Consider the following 20698-nt stretch of genomic DNA (forward strand, 5'->3'; position numbering starts at 1 on the left):
TACACCTACCCTGTGCAGGATGTCCCATTAACTTCTACTGAACTGGTAATTGTCTGTGCACCAAAATCTAAATTCGAAAGGAACGCAAGACTTTAAAAGTGTGCCGGAAAGCAAGCCCCCAACAGCACAAAGCTCTCACGTCTTCACCTTATTTATTTTTTTTACCTAGTTTCAAATAAGATAAAGAATCCGCAATTTGTTTATGTCTTTGTCTGATTGTGTGTGTTTGTGTGTGATGCAGTGTAGTCCAGCTTAGCCCATGGCCTGGGGCAGTGAGCTGCATTAGCAGCGCTGAGTGAGCCGCCTGGTCTCTCCCTATTAGAGCGCTGGTGGCAGAGGAGTGTCACCGCCCAGCAAAGAGACACGCAGGACAACAGAGAACATAAATACCGCTAGACACACACGAATACAGACAGTGACACACCACGGAAGGACAGGTAAATGACTCTCGATACAAACAGGACCAAAGAGTAATATAAAGGAGTTTATTTCTAATAAGGGATACAATTCTGAGAAATAGTAATAGTTTAGTTTTCTGTGGAGATGCTCTCCTCCCTGCCATCACCCTAATATTTAGTTCTTGCCAGAAATTCCTCATCAAATTCAAGTCAGGACAGGATTCTGGTTTTCAAATGTAGAAAATAGTATATGTCGGTAAAAAGATGACCTTAAACATAAATCTGTATTAATAATTTTCAGCTGATTTGTATATATATTTTTTGTAATTTCAAAACACAACTCAAAGGAAGTCACACTATCAAGCTGTTCCAAAACCCAAACCACTTCTCACAAAATCTTTATACCTTTAATATCAATTGCAGAAGTATGACAGAGTATAAAGGTCCAATGTGGGAAAAAACAAAACAATTTAGGTTGATTTTCAGTTCAGTTCAGTTATTTATATAGCTACAATTTAACAAATGCCATCTTAAGACACTTCACAAAAACTGTACATGTTTGCTTGACATGTGCAGTTCACTGATAGCACATTTTGCACCTTTGCCTTGCGGGGGCAATAATCTCCTCCCATATGCTAACTGGTCTGGGCATCCCAGTTTGCTTTCAGGATTCTGTGTGTTTTGACAGGTAAAAAACTGACTGATAGTGTTTGGGAGAATACACTTCAGTTTGCATGACACAACAAACTACTATTGCTGTCTCCTTTGTAGCTTTATAGTTAAGATTTCTATTTAAAGTTGCCGTATGTCACTTTTATTATTAAAATATTTTTTCACACTTTTATTGAAACTGTCACTATGCTGTGACAGTGTAGTATGAGACAGATAATCTGTGAAAAATCTTCTTCCACTGTAATCTAAAAACAACCAATCAGAGCCAGGAGGAGGGTCATAGCGCTGTCAATCACCCTCTGTGTGGTGCTCCTCTTTCCCCACTCCCTCTCTCCCCTCTGCTGTCACTTTTTGGTTGATAAAAATCACTTATCTGTAAAATATGAATATATTTCTGCAAAGAGAGCAGCCCAGGTTCAAACTGGTTTTTATTGTTTGCAGCTGATTATAGTCCTAAGAGACTTTGACTGCAGAGAAGAAAACTAACCATGTGCTGAAGAATGTTGAATTATTGACTTGTATACATGCAACATTTTGTATGTACAAGCTAATCCACAAACAACAGCTGAGAAACAACTCTGTCCTCTTCCGTCACGTTAACCTCGCACAAGCCTTTCTGGTTTGTGCGCTGCTCATCTTCCTATCCATTACAGTCGATCTCAGCCAGCAGTGTTGACTTGACCCATCTGTACGTTTGGACAGTTTATAGTGTGGAGAATCAATAGGTCTGATTGGGAGGTCATGTAGGAACATGGTGCCTGGATAACCTCCAGAGATCCCGTTCAATCCCTGATCACGATTCCTCCCAGACTCTAGATGACCAGTGGTGTCAGATAAATTAAAAGTGAGTTACTTATAAATGTGGATATTCATAAACATGAAGTTGTCCATTCTAGAAAGACTTACTCCATGTGACCTCATAATATAATTTGATATAAAACACTCATGCAAGTTGAGAAGCTCTTTCTAAAGCCAGGATTAGAATAAAAATCACTGCCTTCCATAATGATAGACAGAGACATGAAGATTGAAAATCAGATCCAAACTTCTTGCCACACTTTCCTTTGTCTCAGTAAATAATAAACATTTCCTTAAACACAATTTCCTAGCAGAGCCGCTCATAATCTCCTCGCATTAATCCGTCTTTCGTTAGCCTTAACAAAAGCATGGAAGGGAGCCAAAGAAAAGGGGGTAAAACTTCTTTACTTAAATCCTATTCCCACTCCAGGCCACATAAACCCTTCACCTCTTTTACTTTAAGCCTCGACACAAGCCTTTCTGCTTTCACTTTTTCTTAAAGACTCTGGATGAAGATTAGTGTCTATCCTTTGCAGCCCCAGTATGGACAAATCGTTTACCTAATTTTTAGAAAATTTAGAAAAAAAAAAATGCACAAGCGATGCTAATCTTACAGGCTTGACCTGACTGAAATTACAAGACCTCATAATAAAGATGCAGCTAATTGGCTCTCAAAAGAAAATACACTCTTGTTGTGTTTTTGAACACACAGCACCTCTCCAAATTATTTCTACTTTTGAAAGATTTCAACATTTTCACACTTTACAACCATAAACATAACATGTTTTATTGAGATTTGAGGTGACAGACCAATACAGTAGACCAAGTGTGGACTAGAATAAAAAAAAGTACAATTTTCTATGAGAGTTTTCTATGGGATGTTCAACTTCGCAGCTTAACTCTGCCTTATACTTCTCCAGATCTTTACAGAAGAGTGGCGTATATATAGTTTTATGTTTCTTTCAGTTTCACAGTTAATCACCACTTTGTGTTCATCTATCACATAAAACCCACATAAATTAAAATTGAAGTTTGTGAATAAGATAAGATTCAAGAAATAAGCTCAAATGTTTGAATAGTTTTGCAAGGTTTTTGTGGACTTTGTGAGCATCAATTTGACAACTAAGGTTTGAAACTTCTGGTCAGCGTAAAACAATGAAAAACAGAAATCAGTAGATCTGAATTTATCCTACTCATCAGATTTTGTGATAGCTTGTAACCAACTTCAATAACCAAACAGAATAATTTCCTATTCTATATGAAATCTTCATTTCCCTTAACCCTTTCCAAATGTACTGGCTCCCTTTCTCTTTCAGTTGCCGTACCAACACTTCTTGGCTTGGAAGAAAAGATAGTGGCCAGATTCCTGTCAGAGTGATGTGCTCGCAGGGGGCTTTCCCATCTTTTCCTCTTACAGTGAGTGACACTGATACACTGACACACTGTAAACATGCCCGCGCAGCACCCGTTTTGTGTTCGGCGGAGACACAAAGCCAGCGGAGGCAGAGGGGAGCGACTACGAGCCACGATGGAGTGCATGCATTATGCAAGTTAAATGCACGCGAGCAGGCGAGTATGGCAGTGTGTAAATAGTCAATAATAGCCGACACTTGTCAGCCCTCTGCTCTGCACACACAAAGCCTGCAGTTGGGTCATTGCTGAACTCCGCCTCTTCTACCCCACTCCCCATTTCCCATCTCTAGCCCCCCCAGTCCCAAACACACACAACTGGGCCTCTCAAGCAGATATAATTATGCCTATTGTGCCCCTTGAACACACAGGCAACACGCATGCAGACACACGCACTTATCTGTGCTAATTAACACACCCACCCACGTGCCTATTCAACCTAACTGAGTAAAAGATGGCTGTCAGCACTCCATCTGCTCCTGCTCTGCTCTCAGCACACTGGGGCAAATAAGAGAGGGGGCAAAAATACCCACAGAAGGCGGCAGAAGTGAACAACTCATACATCAAGTGGCAGTCATTTACTTGTTCTCATGTTCTCAGACAAAATCAGAAATCAGAGCTAAATTTCAGCGCATTTGGAATAAGTTTGCATGTGTGCAGCCGCACCCTCATCTGCATGATGCAGTCCTGACACTAACCCCCCACCTTGTGCCCTGCTGCGTGCCACATGGGACAGAGGCAGAGAAGAGGCGGGAGAAGGATGATGCGCGACCCGATGATGATGGGGGGAGGCGGTGGTCGATAGGGTTGTGTTCCAAGAGCCCTGGGGATGCCCTGGGGGTGCTCTCCGTCCTCCTCTGTCACACAGCGCCCTGATGCACCCGGGCAGCCCGAACACAACAACAACAGGACAGCCGTCACACGGCGGGGCAGAGCTCTGCCTTAATGTGTCCCGAGTTAATGTTTAATGAGTACTCCGCATTCAGGCCGCCTCATGCAAAACCTGAAAATGGCTTTACTATGTTGGATTTGAGAGCAATGCGTGTTTGTGCTTTGTACTGCTTGTACTTTCTGGAGGCGCGTGCGTGTGTGTGTGTGTGTGTGTGAGACAACTGTTTACAAGAGTCCGCGGTGTTCCAGACGAGTGTATCTATTAATGTATTCCTTCTCCGAGTGCATAGGCACAGATTTACAGTACAAACAGACAACGTGTCCTCACACGCCGCTGCTCTCCATGAGGTCTCTCTGCCAACCCTTTGCTGCACCTCTGTAGAGCCTCATGACAATCACTTTTTAATCACTGAACAGGCACCTTACACAGCTTGTGCATAACCCTTTGACTTTGACTGGGAGAATGCAAAATATTAATATTACTTCCAGTCAAAAGAAACATGCTGGCAAAATTAAGAGACTACTTTTGTCAAAATTACATTTTTAAGGCATATCAATCAAAAGATTTTATGGCGTAATTCATGAAAATTTTTTTCCCTTTCTTTAAATTGAGTATTTTAAGGTTTTAATATGAATGAAAATCTAATATCAAAGGCCATTCACAGAATTATTCACACTCTCTGAAAGCTGATCAGCTTGCCTGTTGTTTTCTAGTTGTCTGAATGGATGTGTGTTTATAGGCTGCGCGCTGTCATGTCTATTGAACGGCCTAACATCAAACTGGGACCCGAGGGACAAACGATCGATCTGTAATGTAGCCTGTAAGTGACCTCGCCACCTGGTGAGTCCCTGTAGAATCTAAGTTTGCACCACAGGGCCTCTTAATGCAGCATTTACACACTTCCACTGATTAAATTCACCCAGCCTTCAACAATGAGGACTTCTGTTGTTGGACTAGATTTCATGTAAATCATATGACTTCTTTGCAAACGCATAAACATGAGCAAACTGTGTAGCAGGTGGATTACATAGAGCATTGCGGGGCATCTTCTGTGGACCACCATGTGGCTGCAGCCATCTGCTGGTCCTGTTTCTATTCATCGGAGCCTCTCATTAGCTTTCTGCTAGTTACACTGGCTGCCTGGATCTGCAGGCATCACTGTTATTTTTATTCTTGTCCACAAACCCTCCATCTCTCTGTCCCTGCTCCAGCTCTCCTGCTTCTGATCCTCACTTAGACTACCAAGCCTCCCTTGTCTCATCAGGGTCCATCGTACGCACACACACATGCAAGGTCCAACTGCAGGCAGTGTACAGTATGGGACGGCGTAGTGCGAGGGAAATAGGTCAGTCTGCCTGCACCCCCCCCCGTTAAACCCCACTCACTGTCCTGGCTGGACGTAAAAGTGGGACAGGCAAGGGGACACGCATACTCACCAACACACACAATGCACCAGATGGGTAACGTGTGTGTTTGACAAAACGGAACTTGTTGGGGTTCAAAGGGCACACGGCTGTGTTGTGTTATGTCATTAACTCCACCTTCCAACCGGTATGTTGGTGCTAATGATTAGTGTCCGCACGTAATGACACCACTGTAAAAAAAGAAAAAAAAAGAAAGACATGCAGGTATGGAAAGAAAGTGAGGATTAGCATTTTTAATTCAGTAGAAGCAGGCCTGCCTAGGCATTTGCTTGTTGTTATGTTGTGTCCAGATGGTGGGAAATTTTAGAGGATAACTAAAGGAATGAACTGCGCCTCGGGTCAGTCGTAGAACAAATCTTCCTTTGAAGGCAAGACCCCAACTAAATCAAATCGAATTTAAATAATCAACTAATGGAGAAAATCAGTAAGTAATGTAGAAACTATCTTGTAGCCCCTCTTTATGACTGCAATTACAATAAAACTCAAGGTTTTTATAAATCAGAACAAGGATACATGATGAAACTGGAAAGGAAAGTCTGCAACTTCCTGAACAACAGTTGTCTTTGCTACACAATGACAAAACTGGAAGTGTCCCCCAAAATTTCCAGTTAGACATTTCCGAGAAGACATTCGCCAAGGGTCATCGGGCCAGGACTCGAATCTATGATGGTTGAATCTATGATTCAAGTCTGTGTCGCACGCTCTAGCCCTGCGCCATCCAGAAGTTAACTGTTTTCATTATTGATCAGCTGTATAAACACAGATATAAGAAGCCATGTAAAAGAAAATTTTAATTTCTATTGAAGCATAAGGACTGTTCATTCAGGCAGATAAAACATAGAGTTAGGCTTACATTATGGTCATTATACTTCATTTAGTGAAATGTTGATTTGAGCAAATACCTTTTGCCCTTTGAAGTTGAATTTGAAATTGGAAATGTTGGGAGTCTTTTAGAAGTCTTAGTGAAGGTATTGTCTAGACAATCTGCGTGGGAACTGATATAAGTCTTACCATGCTAATCGCTGTGATTATACGCAAAAGACGGTCTAAAATTTCAACTCTAGTCATTACAGCAACTTTTCTCTCACACACACACCTCTGATTCGAATACAAGTAGTTAAGACCAGAAAGACTTATTAGAACATTGTTGCTATAGTGAAACTGGGCTGACCTGGGCAATTGTCCAAAGATCTCTGATTGGTAGATTTCTATGCAGTAATAATGTCAATAATATAATATCTAGTGTTACTTAAGAGTGTGCAGTGGACTCCAGATGTTTGAACTACGACCACATCCACTAAAAATACTCAAATACTTAAGATCCCCTCTGAAAATGCTTATATCTACCTATTTGAATAGTTTAAACATCAAGTGCTGTAACATGTATTAATAAACACAATGGAAAACCGTGTTAGATGTTAGCTTCTTGAGCAGAAGCTAACGTCTACAGTCTTCCTTATCTCCATTCTTGGAGGTACAGCCAATAAGTTCTGGGGAAATCAATTGTTTTGACTGGTTTGCAAACGCCAGGCAATAGTACGTCAAATAGAATTGAATTTGGGAAGTTCAGCTTCCCAAACTGCATTTTCTTTGAATGTTTTAGAAAAAGACATCTGTGAATACTGAACTGTAACCAGTGGAGGTCTACTGTTTGTGACTTAAGTGTTAATGAGGTATGAACTGAGGCTCAGTTTTGGGAAATGCCTATTCTTAACATCCTTATATGCAATAGCGTTTTCTAAGATGAAGATCACTAAGATGGTCAAAATGAGTCCATATGAAATATGAACATATACTTATCATAGTGTGCTAGTGTTTTATGTGAGAGATGACAGGCAGGTTAGACAAGCCTCATCACTGTCATTTTAAGAATATTTATTCATTTTATTGCTCAAATAAAACTCTCATCTTTCACGAAATCAATTTTATTTCACGGTCCAAGAGCAAAGTTGGAAAGTTTTCTCATTAAATATGAAAAAGGCAAGTTATTAAATGAATGACCCAGCTGTGTGCAGAGAAAAAGCAGACGTGTTCACCTTTACACAGTGGATTTACTCTCTGCGGATCAGCTGTAACACCTTCTGCTGTGTTTCTTAAGACCAGCTGACAGGACTGTGGCAGGCAAGGCAGGCAGTCAGCCGCTCACACACTCACACACGGAGTTTTTAGTCACAAAATCAATTTTAATTTTCACATCTTCATTAGATCTATCCAGAGAGACCCTCACTGGAGAAGCAGACCATGATGAAGCACAAAGACAGTTTGGTGATGGTTAATACTGAAGCATGAGATCAGCATCAGTAATGTTTCCCAAATATTTGCTTGTTTGTACTTTTGTATGTTTCTCTGTATTGTTCTGACTCAGATTCACTGGAATATGCTACGTTTCTGACAGCCGAAGACAAACGTAAGCTGAGCTCAGTGTGCAACTCGTCTCGTTCAGCATCTGATTCTCACACTCACTGCTCATCAACTGACCTATATACCCCTAATTACCCACAGCAGCCTCACAAACCGATACACAGAGACCGTAAATACACTCAGAAATGACACATCCAAATTAGATCATCTACCGTGCTTATAAAAATGCTTTGTTCTTTCCATGGTTTTGTACATAGCTTTCTACTGAATATAATTTTACATTTATGACAAAAAAAATAACAACAAAAACTCATAAGACACATATTAAACCATCTATACCATGTATCATGGTGTTGGCAACATCATGCTGTGAAGATGCTTCTTAGCAGCAAGCCCTGCAAGGTCAAGATTGATTGGAAAATATTGCCACGTGACTTGGGAGAACATTGACTTTCTAGCAAAACAAGAACCCAAAGGAAGGGTAACACAGAAGTGGTTCAAAGACAATAAGGTTAAAGTTCTGAAGTGGCCAAATCAAAACCAGAATCTCAATCCTACTGAAAATTTGTGTCTGGACTTGAAAAGTGCTGCTAACACCAATCAACAAGCAGTGAGACAGAAATTGAGCTGTTTTGTAAGGAATGGAGGAAATGAATTTAATAGCATCTCCCACAATGTTTATCCTTTGTAAACATGAAAACAATTTAATAACCTCCTTTACTTTGTACTTGGATACCAAAAAGCTAAACCATCAAAAAAAAAAAAAAAAATAGATGAAATTATAATGAGAATACAGTACAAATGCAACATGGTATCAGTGTTTTTTTGCATACATAGTAAGTAAAACACCATCTGTTTCAGGACCTAAGGCCATTCTTGCCCTACTACCCTCTTTGTGTCTCTCTTAATTCCCGCTAATTTCTGTCTTCTGCAAAGGGATCGCGAAAATAAACCCTGCATTCTTCCCAAAAATAAAAATTTAAATGCACAAAGTGCTGCATATAACATCAAGCTCAACTTTTTTCTGTATCTTTCCCTGTCAGACACACTCACACCCAAATGAGGTTAATGAAGATGAATGTAAGGGCACCAGTCCTATTGACATCCTATGTCTCTAATTGTGGCCCTGTTCTTCAAGGACACGGTGGGAAGACAAGCAGGGAGTGGACAAAAATAGAAACGGTGGGACTTTTGGAAGAGAGTCTGTCTCTCGTTTTCTTTAGTGTCAAGCTCAATTAAGTGCAGGATTTGACATTAGTTGGGGAAAACTGAGTGTGATGAGGAAAGCGGTGAAAGGAGGGACAGAGAGAGGGAAATGTCAAGAAAAAAACAGGAGGAGGATGAGGGCCACCAGATCAGTGATCCAGAACGGTAAGCAGACAGAAGACACACGTTAGGAGTTCGGTCAAGCAGAGCGCTGCATCAAACCTTCCTCCCACAAAATCAGAGACATAAAGGATAAAGACATTCCCACATCCAGGAGATGCAAAATCTCCAACACACAAAAAATGAAAAAATTACAGTCAGCTATTTGATTTCCTACCTGGAACAATGGAAACAGTGTCTCTTTCCCAGGACACAACACTGACATACTCCTGCACGGCAGCAGGAATGAGGCACTTGAACACTGCTACGTTGCCCCGCATTGAGCGTTGGTCTGCCACCCGCACAGTGTAGGGTTCCCTGAAAACTGCAAACACACACACAAAAAAATATAATTTAATAGAATTTTTTAAGCTTATTTTTATTACAAACAGAGGTGAAATAAAAGTCTAGAATAATTTAATATGTGCATGGTCTTAAGACTGAATAGACATTGTCAAGACACGAATGTCACGTGTCATTCATGTGAATGACACATGAGTGCATTTATTGGCACTCCCAGTAAAAATGTACAACAGTCTCAAAATAAATTAATCTTTTATTGAAGGAACATAATCTGACACTGAAATATTAAGAAAAATCCAATCGTCAAGGAGAGAACAGTTATTCAATAGGAAAAATACCACATTAAAAATTGATTACTTTTAATAAAATGCCCAGTGAAATGGTTGAAACCCTAAAACATACCAAAGTGTGTTGCAAGGTTTTCAATTCTGTTTACTTTGTTCATTTTTATTCAACAACTTTTGTGTTCTGCTCCATGTCCATTTTGATTTATTTCTCTTAGGTTGGTGTTTATCTTTTCTGTAGTTCCATTTTGAGGCTTAGATCTGGAATTTCGCTTTCTAAAGTGGGATATCTGTATCAGAAACACCCACGTAGGCATAGAACCATTTCCAGAAATGTTTTCATCCACATGGAAACACTATTTAAGAGGTGCTCAACATGGCACATGCAACATGTGCATAAAGCCTCCACACGGTAAGAACAACAAGAATACAAAAATGGCGAACCACAAAGTGTGAGTGGAGTCTTTTGTGTGGACAGACAACAAAGTCGAGCATCTTCTCCATGTCACAATGTATTATGAAACTCATAAACTACAGGACAAACATGCAATCTGCCTTTGTTGTTATGTAAGATGCGCTTAGAGGTTGGGTTAATATGTTAGGGTTTTCTCCAAAAGGGCACTTTTGCTTTCCGCACGTGTAGATAAGGGAGACATTTTCACTCTGTAACCCATTAAAAACACATTATTAGAGTTTCCTAAAGCGCCGTTTCATGTGGACCTGAGGCTCAAATATGTAAAAACTTTCCCATTTTAGGAAAAAGCTTTTCCCTGTAGAAGGGACCTTAGTTTAGCTCAGTTCCTGTCAATTAGTCTCCCCTCCTCACTTTCCCTTCTGCCACAGCTGCACCACTTCTCCAATGGTTAGTTCATCTGGTTTCTTTGTCATTTTAACCCTTTCTGCATATTTAAACTCCTGGTTTTCATTTGTTTCGTGCTGGATTTTATATTACACTCACACCAGTTTTATATCATGTTTCCTTCATGACATTTTAGTAATTATTTATGTATCATTTACAAAAACTCCTCACCTTTCTACCTCTGGTTCTGCCTGGATTTGGGCCCAGTTACAAACCACATAACTGAAGCAGCTAAAGCAGTTTTTTAATTTAAACTTTATGTTCATCAGAGTTTCAATGCACACCTACAGTAGGTAGCACTCTTTGACTTTCTGTTTCCCTTGAATATAAATGTCAATGAACACAGGACCATTTCTTCTATCCCAGAACCAGTAGGCTGAATGTGGGTCCTAACTTATCACACAGTGAGGACAATGGTAAGCTAAATAAAAAGTCATGAAGGCTCACTGTAGCTAATAGGACCAGGTATGCTCACTAACGTTCTCTAACAACCGTAAAATGTAATGTACATATCAATTAGTTGTCCACGACTGATGCCAGAAAAAAACTTTTTCTGTCCAATCATTACAAACATAAAAAGTTAAAACTCCGTTGGGACTTCAACAGGGACTGTGTCCTTTAGTCAGATGAGACTGAAGGACACAGTCTCACATGAGACTAAGTTGAAGTTTTTAAGCAACAAACACTTCAGGTGGGTTTTGTGTGAAACAAAAGATGAATCTGTGAAAATAGACTTTATCTCTACTATTAAGTGTGGAGGAGAATCTGAAAAACTTTGGGGCTGTTTCTCTTCCAAAGGAAAAACAATTTAAAAATATAAAAAGTGGGTTGTTGGGTCTTTTAACATTCATCCATCTAAAACAAAGGCAAAATCACGTCCTCTGACTCCGTTTGATGCACAGGAACAGTCACCCTCAGAAGAAGGTACTCCTGTCTCTACAGGTTAGCCTGGCTGCCCAACAGAAGAAACTCATTTCAATATTTTGATCTGTTTCTCTTGGCCATGAGTGTTATCTGATGACAATAAGAGAGGGTCCGACGGTGAGAGAACAAATAAATCAAGAGCTTTATCAGGTTTACCAATCACAAAATGTACCCACTTTCATGGCCAACTTTTAAAGCAGAAAAATATGGTGAAAAGTTAGCATAAGAGAGCTGGACAATCTTGAGAGATTGATCAAATTATATTTTACAATGAGAAATGTTATCAACTGAATAAATGTAATGTAAATCTTTAATTGATTTTTTCCCCTTTTTATCCAGGAGTACCTTTTAATAGGATAACAGAAACAACACTCAATTTTTTCTAGTCTTACTTCTCCTTTGACCATATATGACTCAGGCCGCCATTAAACAACACAATCAAGGAAGTCATTTTCTAGCGTTGGCATGACATCAACACCATTTGTGCACAGAACTTCACAAGGATATAATGCACAGAGCTTCAAAAACCATTGGGAGTTTGTTGGTGCTTTGGTTTTATGCAGGTTCAGGCAATATTTTACACTCTGTTGAATGAGCAGGAGCTCATTAGCAAAATGACATGAAAGCTAGGACGTATCTGAAGGTTGCTAAGAGACTGGTTCGGAATCCCTTGCCTGGTAACAGACACGGAGATAGCATGCACACATTCCCTGTTGCAACAGGGGAAGTCATGCACAAAAATTTACATCTTCTTTAAATAGGCAAACCAGGCGCAGGAGGTCAGCCTGGTTCTTGTTTTAATAAATATTTTCAAACTCATGTATTTCTAATTGAGTTTCAGGTGTTATCGCCAGAAAGAAATTGGCCAGTGATCCTTGTTTATAACCATTCATTGGCAGAGGAAGCGCAAAACTATCAGGAACCAAATAAAAATCTACATTCTGTCCGATTGTGACCTGATCGCCGTCGGTGCCAGGGCTTGACGCAGGCCGCTGGCGGCAGGATGTTTGCTTCGAGCTAATCCCCCCCTCAGCTCTTGAGGCTGGGCTTTCTGGTCATGTGGGAACGAAGGCAGCAAACCGGCTGCCGCCTCGCTCAGGGTCCCGGCTCAAATCCCCCACTTGGCTCTTGTATTAGTATTAGAACAAATATGAGTATTAGTTCATGCCTGTGTTGGGAGGCAGAATATGGAAACAGATGTTGATGGCAGCAGGGAAGGGGGAGGGACCAAAGTGGCCGGAATGAATGAGAGGAATAAGGTACAGAGCAGGACAATGGATGTGGTTTAAAGGTAATCCAGCTGTGTGTTTGACGTATCGGTTAATTGGGCTCTTTGCTTGAATTTCTGGGCCAAAAACCATAAATGTACTTCTTCTTTGAAACTCTGGATGAAACCTAGCTTATTTAAAGCAGCCTAACATTATCAAATTAATAAAAAATAAAAATAAAAAAAACTTATCGGTTAGGTCTGTTAATGAAAGAAAATTACAGAAGCATTTTAGTCTGGAACAAGATGAAGAGAGGAGACCAAAAAATGGAGAAAAATAACTGAATGTAACAGCAACAGAGGCAACTTCAGGTCAAAATGTCCCAAATTAGACTGCTGCAGTGTCTGCTGATGTTTGATGATTGATCATCTATTCTAATGCACTATGGAAAAGATTTTTTCTCTGGCGTTTGTGAAATAAATCAATATATGCTGTGCCAAAAAGATGACAGTGTCTACTAGGGTTTCCAACTTTTTGGAACACCCTTTTTTCAGGTTGAGGAGGGTTTATTAACAATATGTATCACCCAGGAAACACAATAAGTTTACCTGAACAAAGTCAGAGTGAAGGTAGACATTTGTGGATGTTAGATTATGATTGCTAAATTTAGTTAAATAGCTAAACCTTTATTTCAGCAAGCAAAACACTGTTTGCAATGTTAGAATGAAATGTTAAAACAATATAAAATGCAGCTTTTGTTTGTAGCTTTTAGTCATGTATTTGTGTTAAATTTAATAATAACCAGATACATCTTTTGCTAAAGAGAAACCCTTCACTGTCAAAGACACTAAACTGATCAATTAGTAATCAGTGTTCAGTGTTGCAGTTAGAGAAGTGCCAAAAGCATGTTGCTATATAGTTTACAGCATGGACTGGTAAAAAAAACTTTAATATATATAAAAATTAAAAAAAAAAAAAATATATATATATATATATACTGCTCAAAAAAATAAAGGGAACACTTTAAGTGTTAAACACCTGTTTAAGTGTTCCCTTTAGTTTTTTGAGCAGTGTATATATATAAGCTTTAAAACTGTTAAAATTATTAGTAGGTTTTTAGAGGGTAAAATTTAAAACTATAACAAAGACCAAACCCCATGCAAGTAACTGTTCTGAATAGCAGAGGGTCCAGATCCTCTGTACGACTCAAATCGTAAACATGTCAAAATGGCTGCAACCATACATTTTTTACCCTGTGTCAGATCCAGAAGCAGAAGAAGTGGAGCCTCCTGTACATCCAACAAAGGTGCAACAATCGATAGTTCAGATTTTACCCCTCAAAATGTTGTATACAAGATATATTTTTAACATAAAAAAGAGAAACCTTTCCTTTAAAGCAGTGCTCCCCAACCGCGGAATGGTCAAGACTTGGAAATTTTGCTGCGGCCTAGGGTGTGGGGCAACAGATAATGCATGTTGGGGGTCCTTTCTAAAGCCTTTTTTTTTTTGCCCCGATTTTCCCTTACAACATCTTGGTGGTGTGTTGAATATGTCCAATCTAAAATTAGCCATATTCAACGTTGTCTTGGCCCGATTATCGCAGCCTGTGGGGTTTTCCTTGACTGGGAATGCAGCCTGTTGAATGTGATAGGTAGCCAATCAGAAAGCACGGTGACATAAGAACAGAGGGAATCCCAAACAGTTGACATGGCGCAACTGAGAGTCCGGTGGACATCGGAGGTGACATGTGGAAATGTTTATTACTATATGTAAAGGCCAGAAAACATAACTCACCTCCAAATCATAGTGCAGCAAATAGAACGGCTGCTCCCGCCGTCTTTTATCAAACGCCTTTTCTTTTTGTTACGTCTTTTATCGCTTAAAATGAGACCACAAACTATCACTGCTGCTTCTACATTGTCATCCGTGCTTGATTATTCTAAATTCATGTATGGTATGTTGGATTTTCTTCTGGAATCGGTTCGTATGTGGTGTGTTGCTCCTGCAATGTGGCTGGACACAGGATCGAACATGTACTTTTATTGGCTCTGTGGTCACAGAGGTTTGGAAAATCGGCCGACAATCCTTAAATCGTGCCGTGTGAACCAGATCTAAAACTCACAAGATCTACTCTCATCTCGTCTCGACCACTGCCCTAACGCTCTCTGACTCTGTTCGCTATGGTAACGTTTACATATCCCTTCAAAATAAGATACAGATGCGCCACAAAAACGAAAATTTTACTTTAACTCACGATAACGACTAATGGGAGCCCTGAGCTTGTTTTTCTGCTAGGAGACGGTCCCACCTGGGAGTGATGCGAGACACTGACACTGGAAGTGTTGCTTATGCTCAGGCTGATTGGTCTCTACGTGGCGAAGCAGTTTGAAGCTTCATTGCCTCATTAGTGAGCCGGTCACCATATCATGCAGAGCTTGGAATGTGGGAATCACCTACCGGGATAAATCCTTTCTCCTGTCTCTTCTCTTTTACCTTCGCAAAGAAACTTTCCAAAGACATCTGATCTGTTTCTTACTCATTTTGCTGCTTGTGGGATCAAAGTTGGCCCGTAAGACGTAACTGAGAGAATCCGGTTAAAGGATTTTCAAAATAAAAGATCCTTCAGGCTCAAATAATTCATAAAACGGAAATATTTAATTATTTCTTGTGCGGCCGGTACAAATTGGTCCATGGACCGGTACCGGTCCGCGGCCCGGGGGTTGGGGACCACTGCTTTAAAGCACAGGTTTCCATTCTTGTTTTCATCTAGATCAGGGGTCTCAAACTCCAGTCCTCGAGGGCCGCAGACCTACAGTTTTTAGATGTGCCACAGGTACAAAACACTGGAATGAAATGGCTTAATTACCTCCTCCTTGTGTAGATCAGTTCTCCGAGCCTTGCTAATGACCTAATTATTCTATTCAGGTGTGGTGCAGAAGAGGCACATCTAAAAGTTGCAGGACTGTGGCCCTCGAGGACTGGAGTTTGAGACCCCTGATCTAGATGCTTTATATGTTGGAATGAGACGAAGTTATAAAGGAGAAAGTCTTTATCTTTCACTTCTCAGCCATCAAATACACAATACAAAAGTGAAAATTTATTTCACTTTTAATCATTAAGCAGTGTTGAAAGACAGTCCATGCAAATGGCAAAATATATGCATTGCAGGCAGAGATTTAATGTATGGCAGACGAAAGACGCAAGCCAATCTAATTTTGCATCCAAGCATTTTTTTTGTGATTGCTGAAGTGCACACGTTACTGTGGACAGTTGCGATTTCAAATATTGTGTATCTCTAATGCAACCCATAAAGATTAAATGTTTCAAAGATGGAAGATTTGGTTAGGAACCATAGAGTCCACTTTTACTGTAAATATGTTAAAGCTACAGTATGGCAATAATTACCATGATAAGGTAGTGTGTTTTTTGTTTTTAAAGCATTTAAAAAAACTATAAAACTATATAGTTTATAGATTTATGAAATCTTGCATTTGCTTTAAAAATGTCCTTAGCCTATTTTGTTCTGACCTTTTCTCAAGTGACTCGAGTTTCTTCCTTGCTTCTTTTGAGATGGAAAATATTTTAAAACTCCATCTGCTGAATGAGCGTCATTCAGCAGATGGAGAAGCTGAACAGCCGATGTTGGAGCGTTTCATCACTTGCTCTGTCTAATAGGTGCAAGTAAAGGCCGAAGCCTGATGTGGTGAGTGATGCAGATGTTCTCTCTGCAGACTCTGTTCTAGGTCAATCTGTGTTCAGGTCAAGGGCTATTTTAGGGCAGGTGATTCAGTGTGGGCTGATTTTTCTTCTTTTTTTTTATGCAGCTGTCAATCACATCTGCTCTATTTTCTGCTTAAATCACTGTCTGTCGCTGGTACTCACCAGCTTTGATGCGGATGTTCGGGCTGCGGATCTTGCCCGCCTGGTTCTCGGCGGTGCAAAAGTAGTCGTTGTCGTGGATGTAGCTGTTGTACGCAGAGGGCGAGAACGGGTACAGCTGGAGGGTGCCGTTGGCGTGCACATGGCGGATGTGGGGCACGTCGTAGATGTCGTCGCCAGTGGCCAGGTACCAGCGCAGTATGGCGCTGGGGGTGCCCCCTGCAGGACAGGGCAGGGACACCCCCACTGAGCTGGAGTAGGTTACCCTCTGCAGGGAGGCATTTACAAAGTACAGCCTGGTAGAGCCCACATCCTCACTGTGTACTGCAGAGACAAACAGACGAAACATTAGCACTTACATGTCATATGGGGTGGAAACACCAAAACAAAAGAAAAACATCACAGAAGTCATGGGCCAGCTGTCATTATCTATGTATACCATTGTGTTATATACATAGATATCAGAAATAATGACGAGGCCGCTTACAGGGAGGAGGTAGACCGTCTGGCTGAGTGGTGCGACAAAAACAACCTGCAGCTGAACACCGAGAAGACCAAGGAGCTTATCGTGGACTTCAGGAGGAACGCTGACCCACATCCACCCATCCACATTAAGGGGACAGTGGTGGAGCGTGTGGACACCTTTAAGTTCCTGGGAGTCCACATCTCCGAGGACCTGACTTGGACGACCAGCTGCTCCAAACTCATTAAGAAGGCGCATCAGTGCCTCTTCTTCATGAGGACCCTGAGGAAGAACCACCTGTCCTCAGAGATCCTCACGAACTTCTACCGCTGCACCATTGAGAGCATCCTCACCAACTGTATTACAGTTTGGTACATGAACTGCTCTGTCTCCGACCGGCAGGCGCTGCAGAGGGTGGTGAAAACTGCCCAGTATATCGCCGGGGCACCGCTCCCTGCCATCAAGGACATCTACAGGAAGCGGTGTTTGAAAAGGGCCGGGAAAATCACAAAGGACTCCACTCACCCAGCGCACACACTCTTTTCCCTCCTGCCCTCTGGGAGGCGTTACAGAAGCCTACGGACCAGAACCACCAGGCACCGGAACAGCTTCTTTCCCACAGCTGTCATGCTTTTGAACACCTCCTGACATAAAACATAAACTATAAGGACTGTACTCCCCTACCCTCTCATACAACAATAACACATGGACTATCCTCACACACACACACACATCACGGACTGTTTTCTTCACACACACATACAACCTGTAAATTTTATCTGCCATTATTTATCTATAATCCATTCCCTAACATTCTTGTATATTCTGTATAATCAGTATAATCTGTGCATATAGCTCCCATATTTATATTTATACACAATATCTATATCTCTTGCTATAACCCCTTATAGTCCATACATACATAGTCTTGTACATCCGTAAATAAATATTTATATCTCGTAGAGCACTTCTGGATAGATGCAAACTACATCTCGTTGCTTGTACTTGTGACAGTGCAATGATAATAAAGTTGAATTCTATTCTATTCTATTATAAAGGTAAGATTAGAATAACGCTACAATTTTAAACTGCGCAGTATTTTGAGGATTTTCCCCTGATAGATCATTCAAAATATTGTTGTGTGTTTTCCTAAAAACCTGTGTTCTTCTTTTGGCATGTTTTGGTACCATTGACTACTATTCAACTTGAATTTATTGAAAACATCACTATTCCATTTTGATCTTCAATCTTAGTCATTTTTCTACATTTTATACACCGATATCAATTAATCAGTGTGAAACCCATTAAAAAACATGTAATCAACACAATTAGAAGTATTTCTTGCTTTTTTTTGTTTTGAATTATTAAAGATTTTTGTTCATTATTATTAAAAGCAGTAAAACCATTTCATACATCTTTACTTCAACTATTATATTTACTCCATGTTATCACACATTGTAATGGTTCTTGCCCACATCAAAACAACAGAAACAAGTTTAAAAGGGTGGGAACGTCCTTCAGACGTGTTGCAAAATAATCAAAAATAAATGTATGTCAAATGTCCAGCTGCAAACATCAGTCATGTGACTCAAAAAGCCAGGGATTTGGGCTAAAGCTTGTGATGGTTTAGGTGGATGGGACATGGTGGGGGGAGGAGGAGGAGGAGTCCGTTACCTCCCTACAGTTTGTGTGCAGATACACAAAGACAAACAGAAACACGGGGAGGGAGGGAACTCGCTGATAGGTTATGTGATTGGAATTTCTATGCCAGACGCAGAGATTTAAGTCTGTTTAATCTCCTTACATATTTACACAAAAACACACACACAAATACACACACGGAGCCATGTTATTCATAGGCCGTCAGATTAAACACACACACCTCCAACAGAGAAAAGGAGAGTTAAAAGAGGAAAAATTCACAGGGGGGTCGGACCAGGTTTGGGAGTTATTAAAAGAGGAGTTAATGGGGGGACACTTATGATGGACAGATGTGGTATTTAACCACTGCTGACTCTAATTTACCACATTATCTCATATACACCCACTGACCAAATGGTTCCCTCTTTCAGTCCGGGACAGATTTTATTAAAGGTCCACAAATAGACCAAAAGATGTAAAGTTTGGGTTACCACCTGCATAAAATCACTGTACTTTTTTTTCTGTACATTAACAATTTATTACAAACTTTCACAAAATTGACTGGTGATCGGAAAAAAAAAACAACTTACATTTAATTTGCTTCTTTGTTGTTTTTTGTTGTTGTTGCTGTTGTTTCTTATATATATATATATATATATATATTACCACTCTGCTTAGTAGTTTGGGAAACACTGAGCACAATCACTTGTTGCAAGTATAACATTCAACAAGCAGAGATATTTTGCAAAGATTTCACCAAAAAGTAACATTTATTTTGGAAAATATCTTTTTGAGACTGTAAAGCTGTGAAAATTAAGACTCACTTCATAGGATTAAACAAAAAACTTTTTAAAATTTGACATTTTGGAAATGTGTAAACGGCTACATGTGGATATTCCATGTGTATGATTATTATTATTTTAATGTTAACGTTTTCCTCATTTGGCACACTATGCTATACAGTGAGGGAAAGGTGTGGTGGTTTTGACTCACAAAAAGGGAATAATAGAACCTGTAATAAATATCTCAGACATTGCCAAAGGCTTTTACAAAGAGGACGGTTTTATAGAGAGATTTGAAGGCAGTTCGAGATTTAGTGTGCCCAATTTCAGTGGGCAGGGAGTTCGATGAACTGGGGGTGGGGTTTGAGAGGAAAATGCTTTATTTCTCGTTATAACAAACGTTGACCTGGAGGTAGTTGGCAAGGCACAAACCATGGATCTCCGTGGTCAGGAGGGCGAAAAAAGGTCAATAAGTCAGAGGTGTTTTTAGGAACATTTGGGTTAAAGTGCTGTTTTCTTTATTCATGGGGAGAAAAAAAACGTTTTTGGCCACTGAGAGACTGACCAAGGAATATTTAAAGCATTGGAATTGAACTGGTTTTGACACTATCAAGACCAGAAACATTTTTGACTTGAGATTAGAATAAAATGTTATTTTCAAACTCCTGGACAATATTATTTGAGAGATAGTAAAGATAGCTAGCTATGAAATCTTTAAATTTACAGAAATTTTAGGTCATGCAAAATTTAAAGCAATGAGATCAACTTTTCTATAACATCAGTCAAGCTTACTTTAGATATGATGTGTCACCACAGATGAACGCAGATGCGGATGAATTGACAGAATTGTGCTTTTTACCTTTTTCTTATGACAAATTAATGCAAAAATATCCAATCAAACATGGATCTTTGTTGTTCTAAATTGTTAATATCAATATGATGTTACAGAATCAAAGAGAAAGGCAGTCATCTTATCCACCTGATGAGGTTTATCAATAATTGTAGTTTCTTTTAGAAGAAGGGGAGATCCCTGGT

General features: G+C 40.0%; 1 protein-coding gene across 3 annotated transcripts in view; it reads right to left on the bottom strand.

The window, feature by feature from the left end:
• LOC114153579 (Down syndrome cell adhesion molecule-like protein 1 homolog) overlaps positions 1-20698 on the bottom strand; it is a 69516-nt gene that overhangs the window by 39219 nt on the left and 9599 nt on the right. For all 3 annotated transcript variants that reach the window (XM_028032226.1, XM_028032227.1, XM_028032228.1), the window contains exons 2-3: positions 16781-17101; positions 9499-9645 (exon numbers count right to left, since the gene is read on the bottom strand). In XM_028032226.1, coding sequence (XP_027888027.1) covers positions 9499-9645; positions 16781-17101 — 468 coding nt within the window. The remainder of the gene's footprint in view (positions 1-9498; positions 9646-16780; positions 17102-20698) is intronic.

The sequence above is a fragment of the Xiphophorus couchianus genome, chromosome 11 (genome assembly GCF_001444195.1).
Source record: "Xiphophorus couchianus chromosome 11, X_couchianus-1.0, whole genome shotgun sequence".
NCBI lineage: Eukaryota > Metazoa > Chordata > Actinopteri > Cyprinodontiformes > Poeciliidae > Xiphophorus > Xiphophorus couchianus.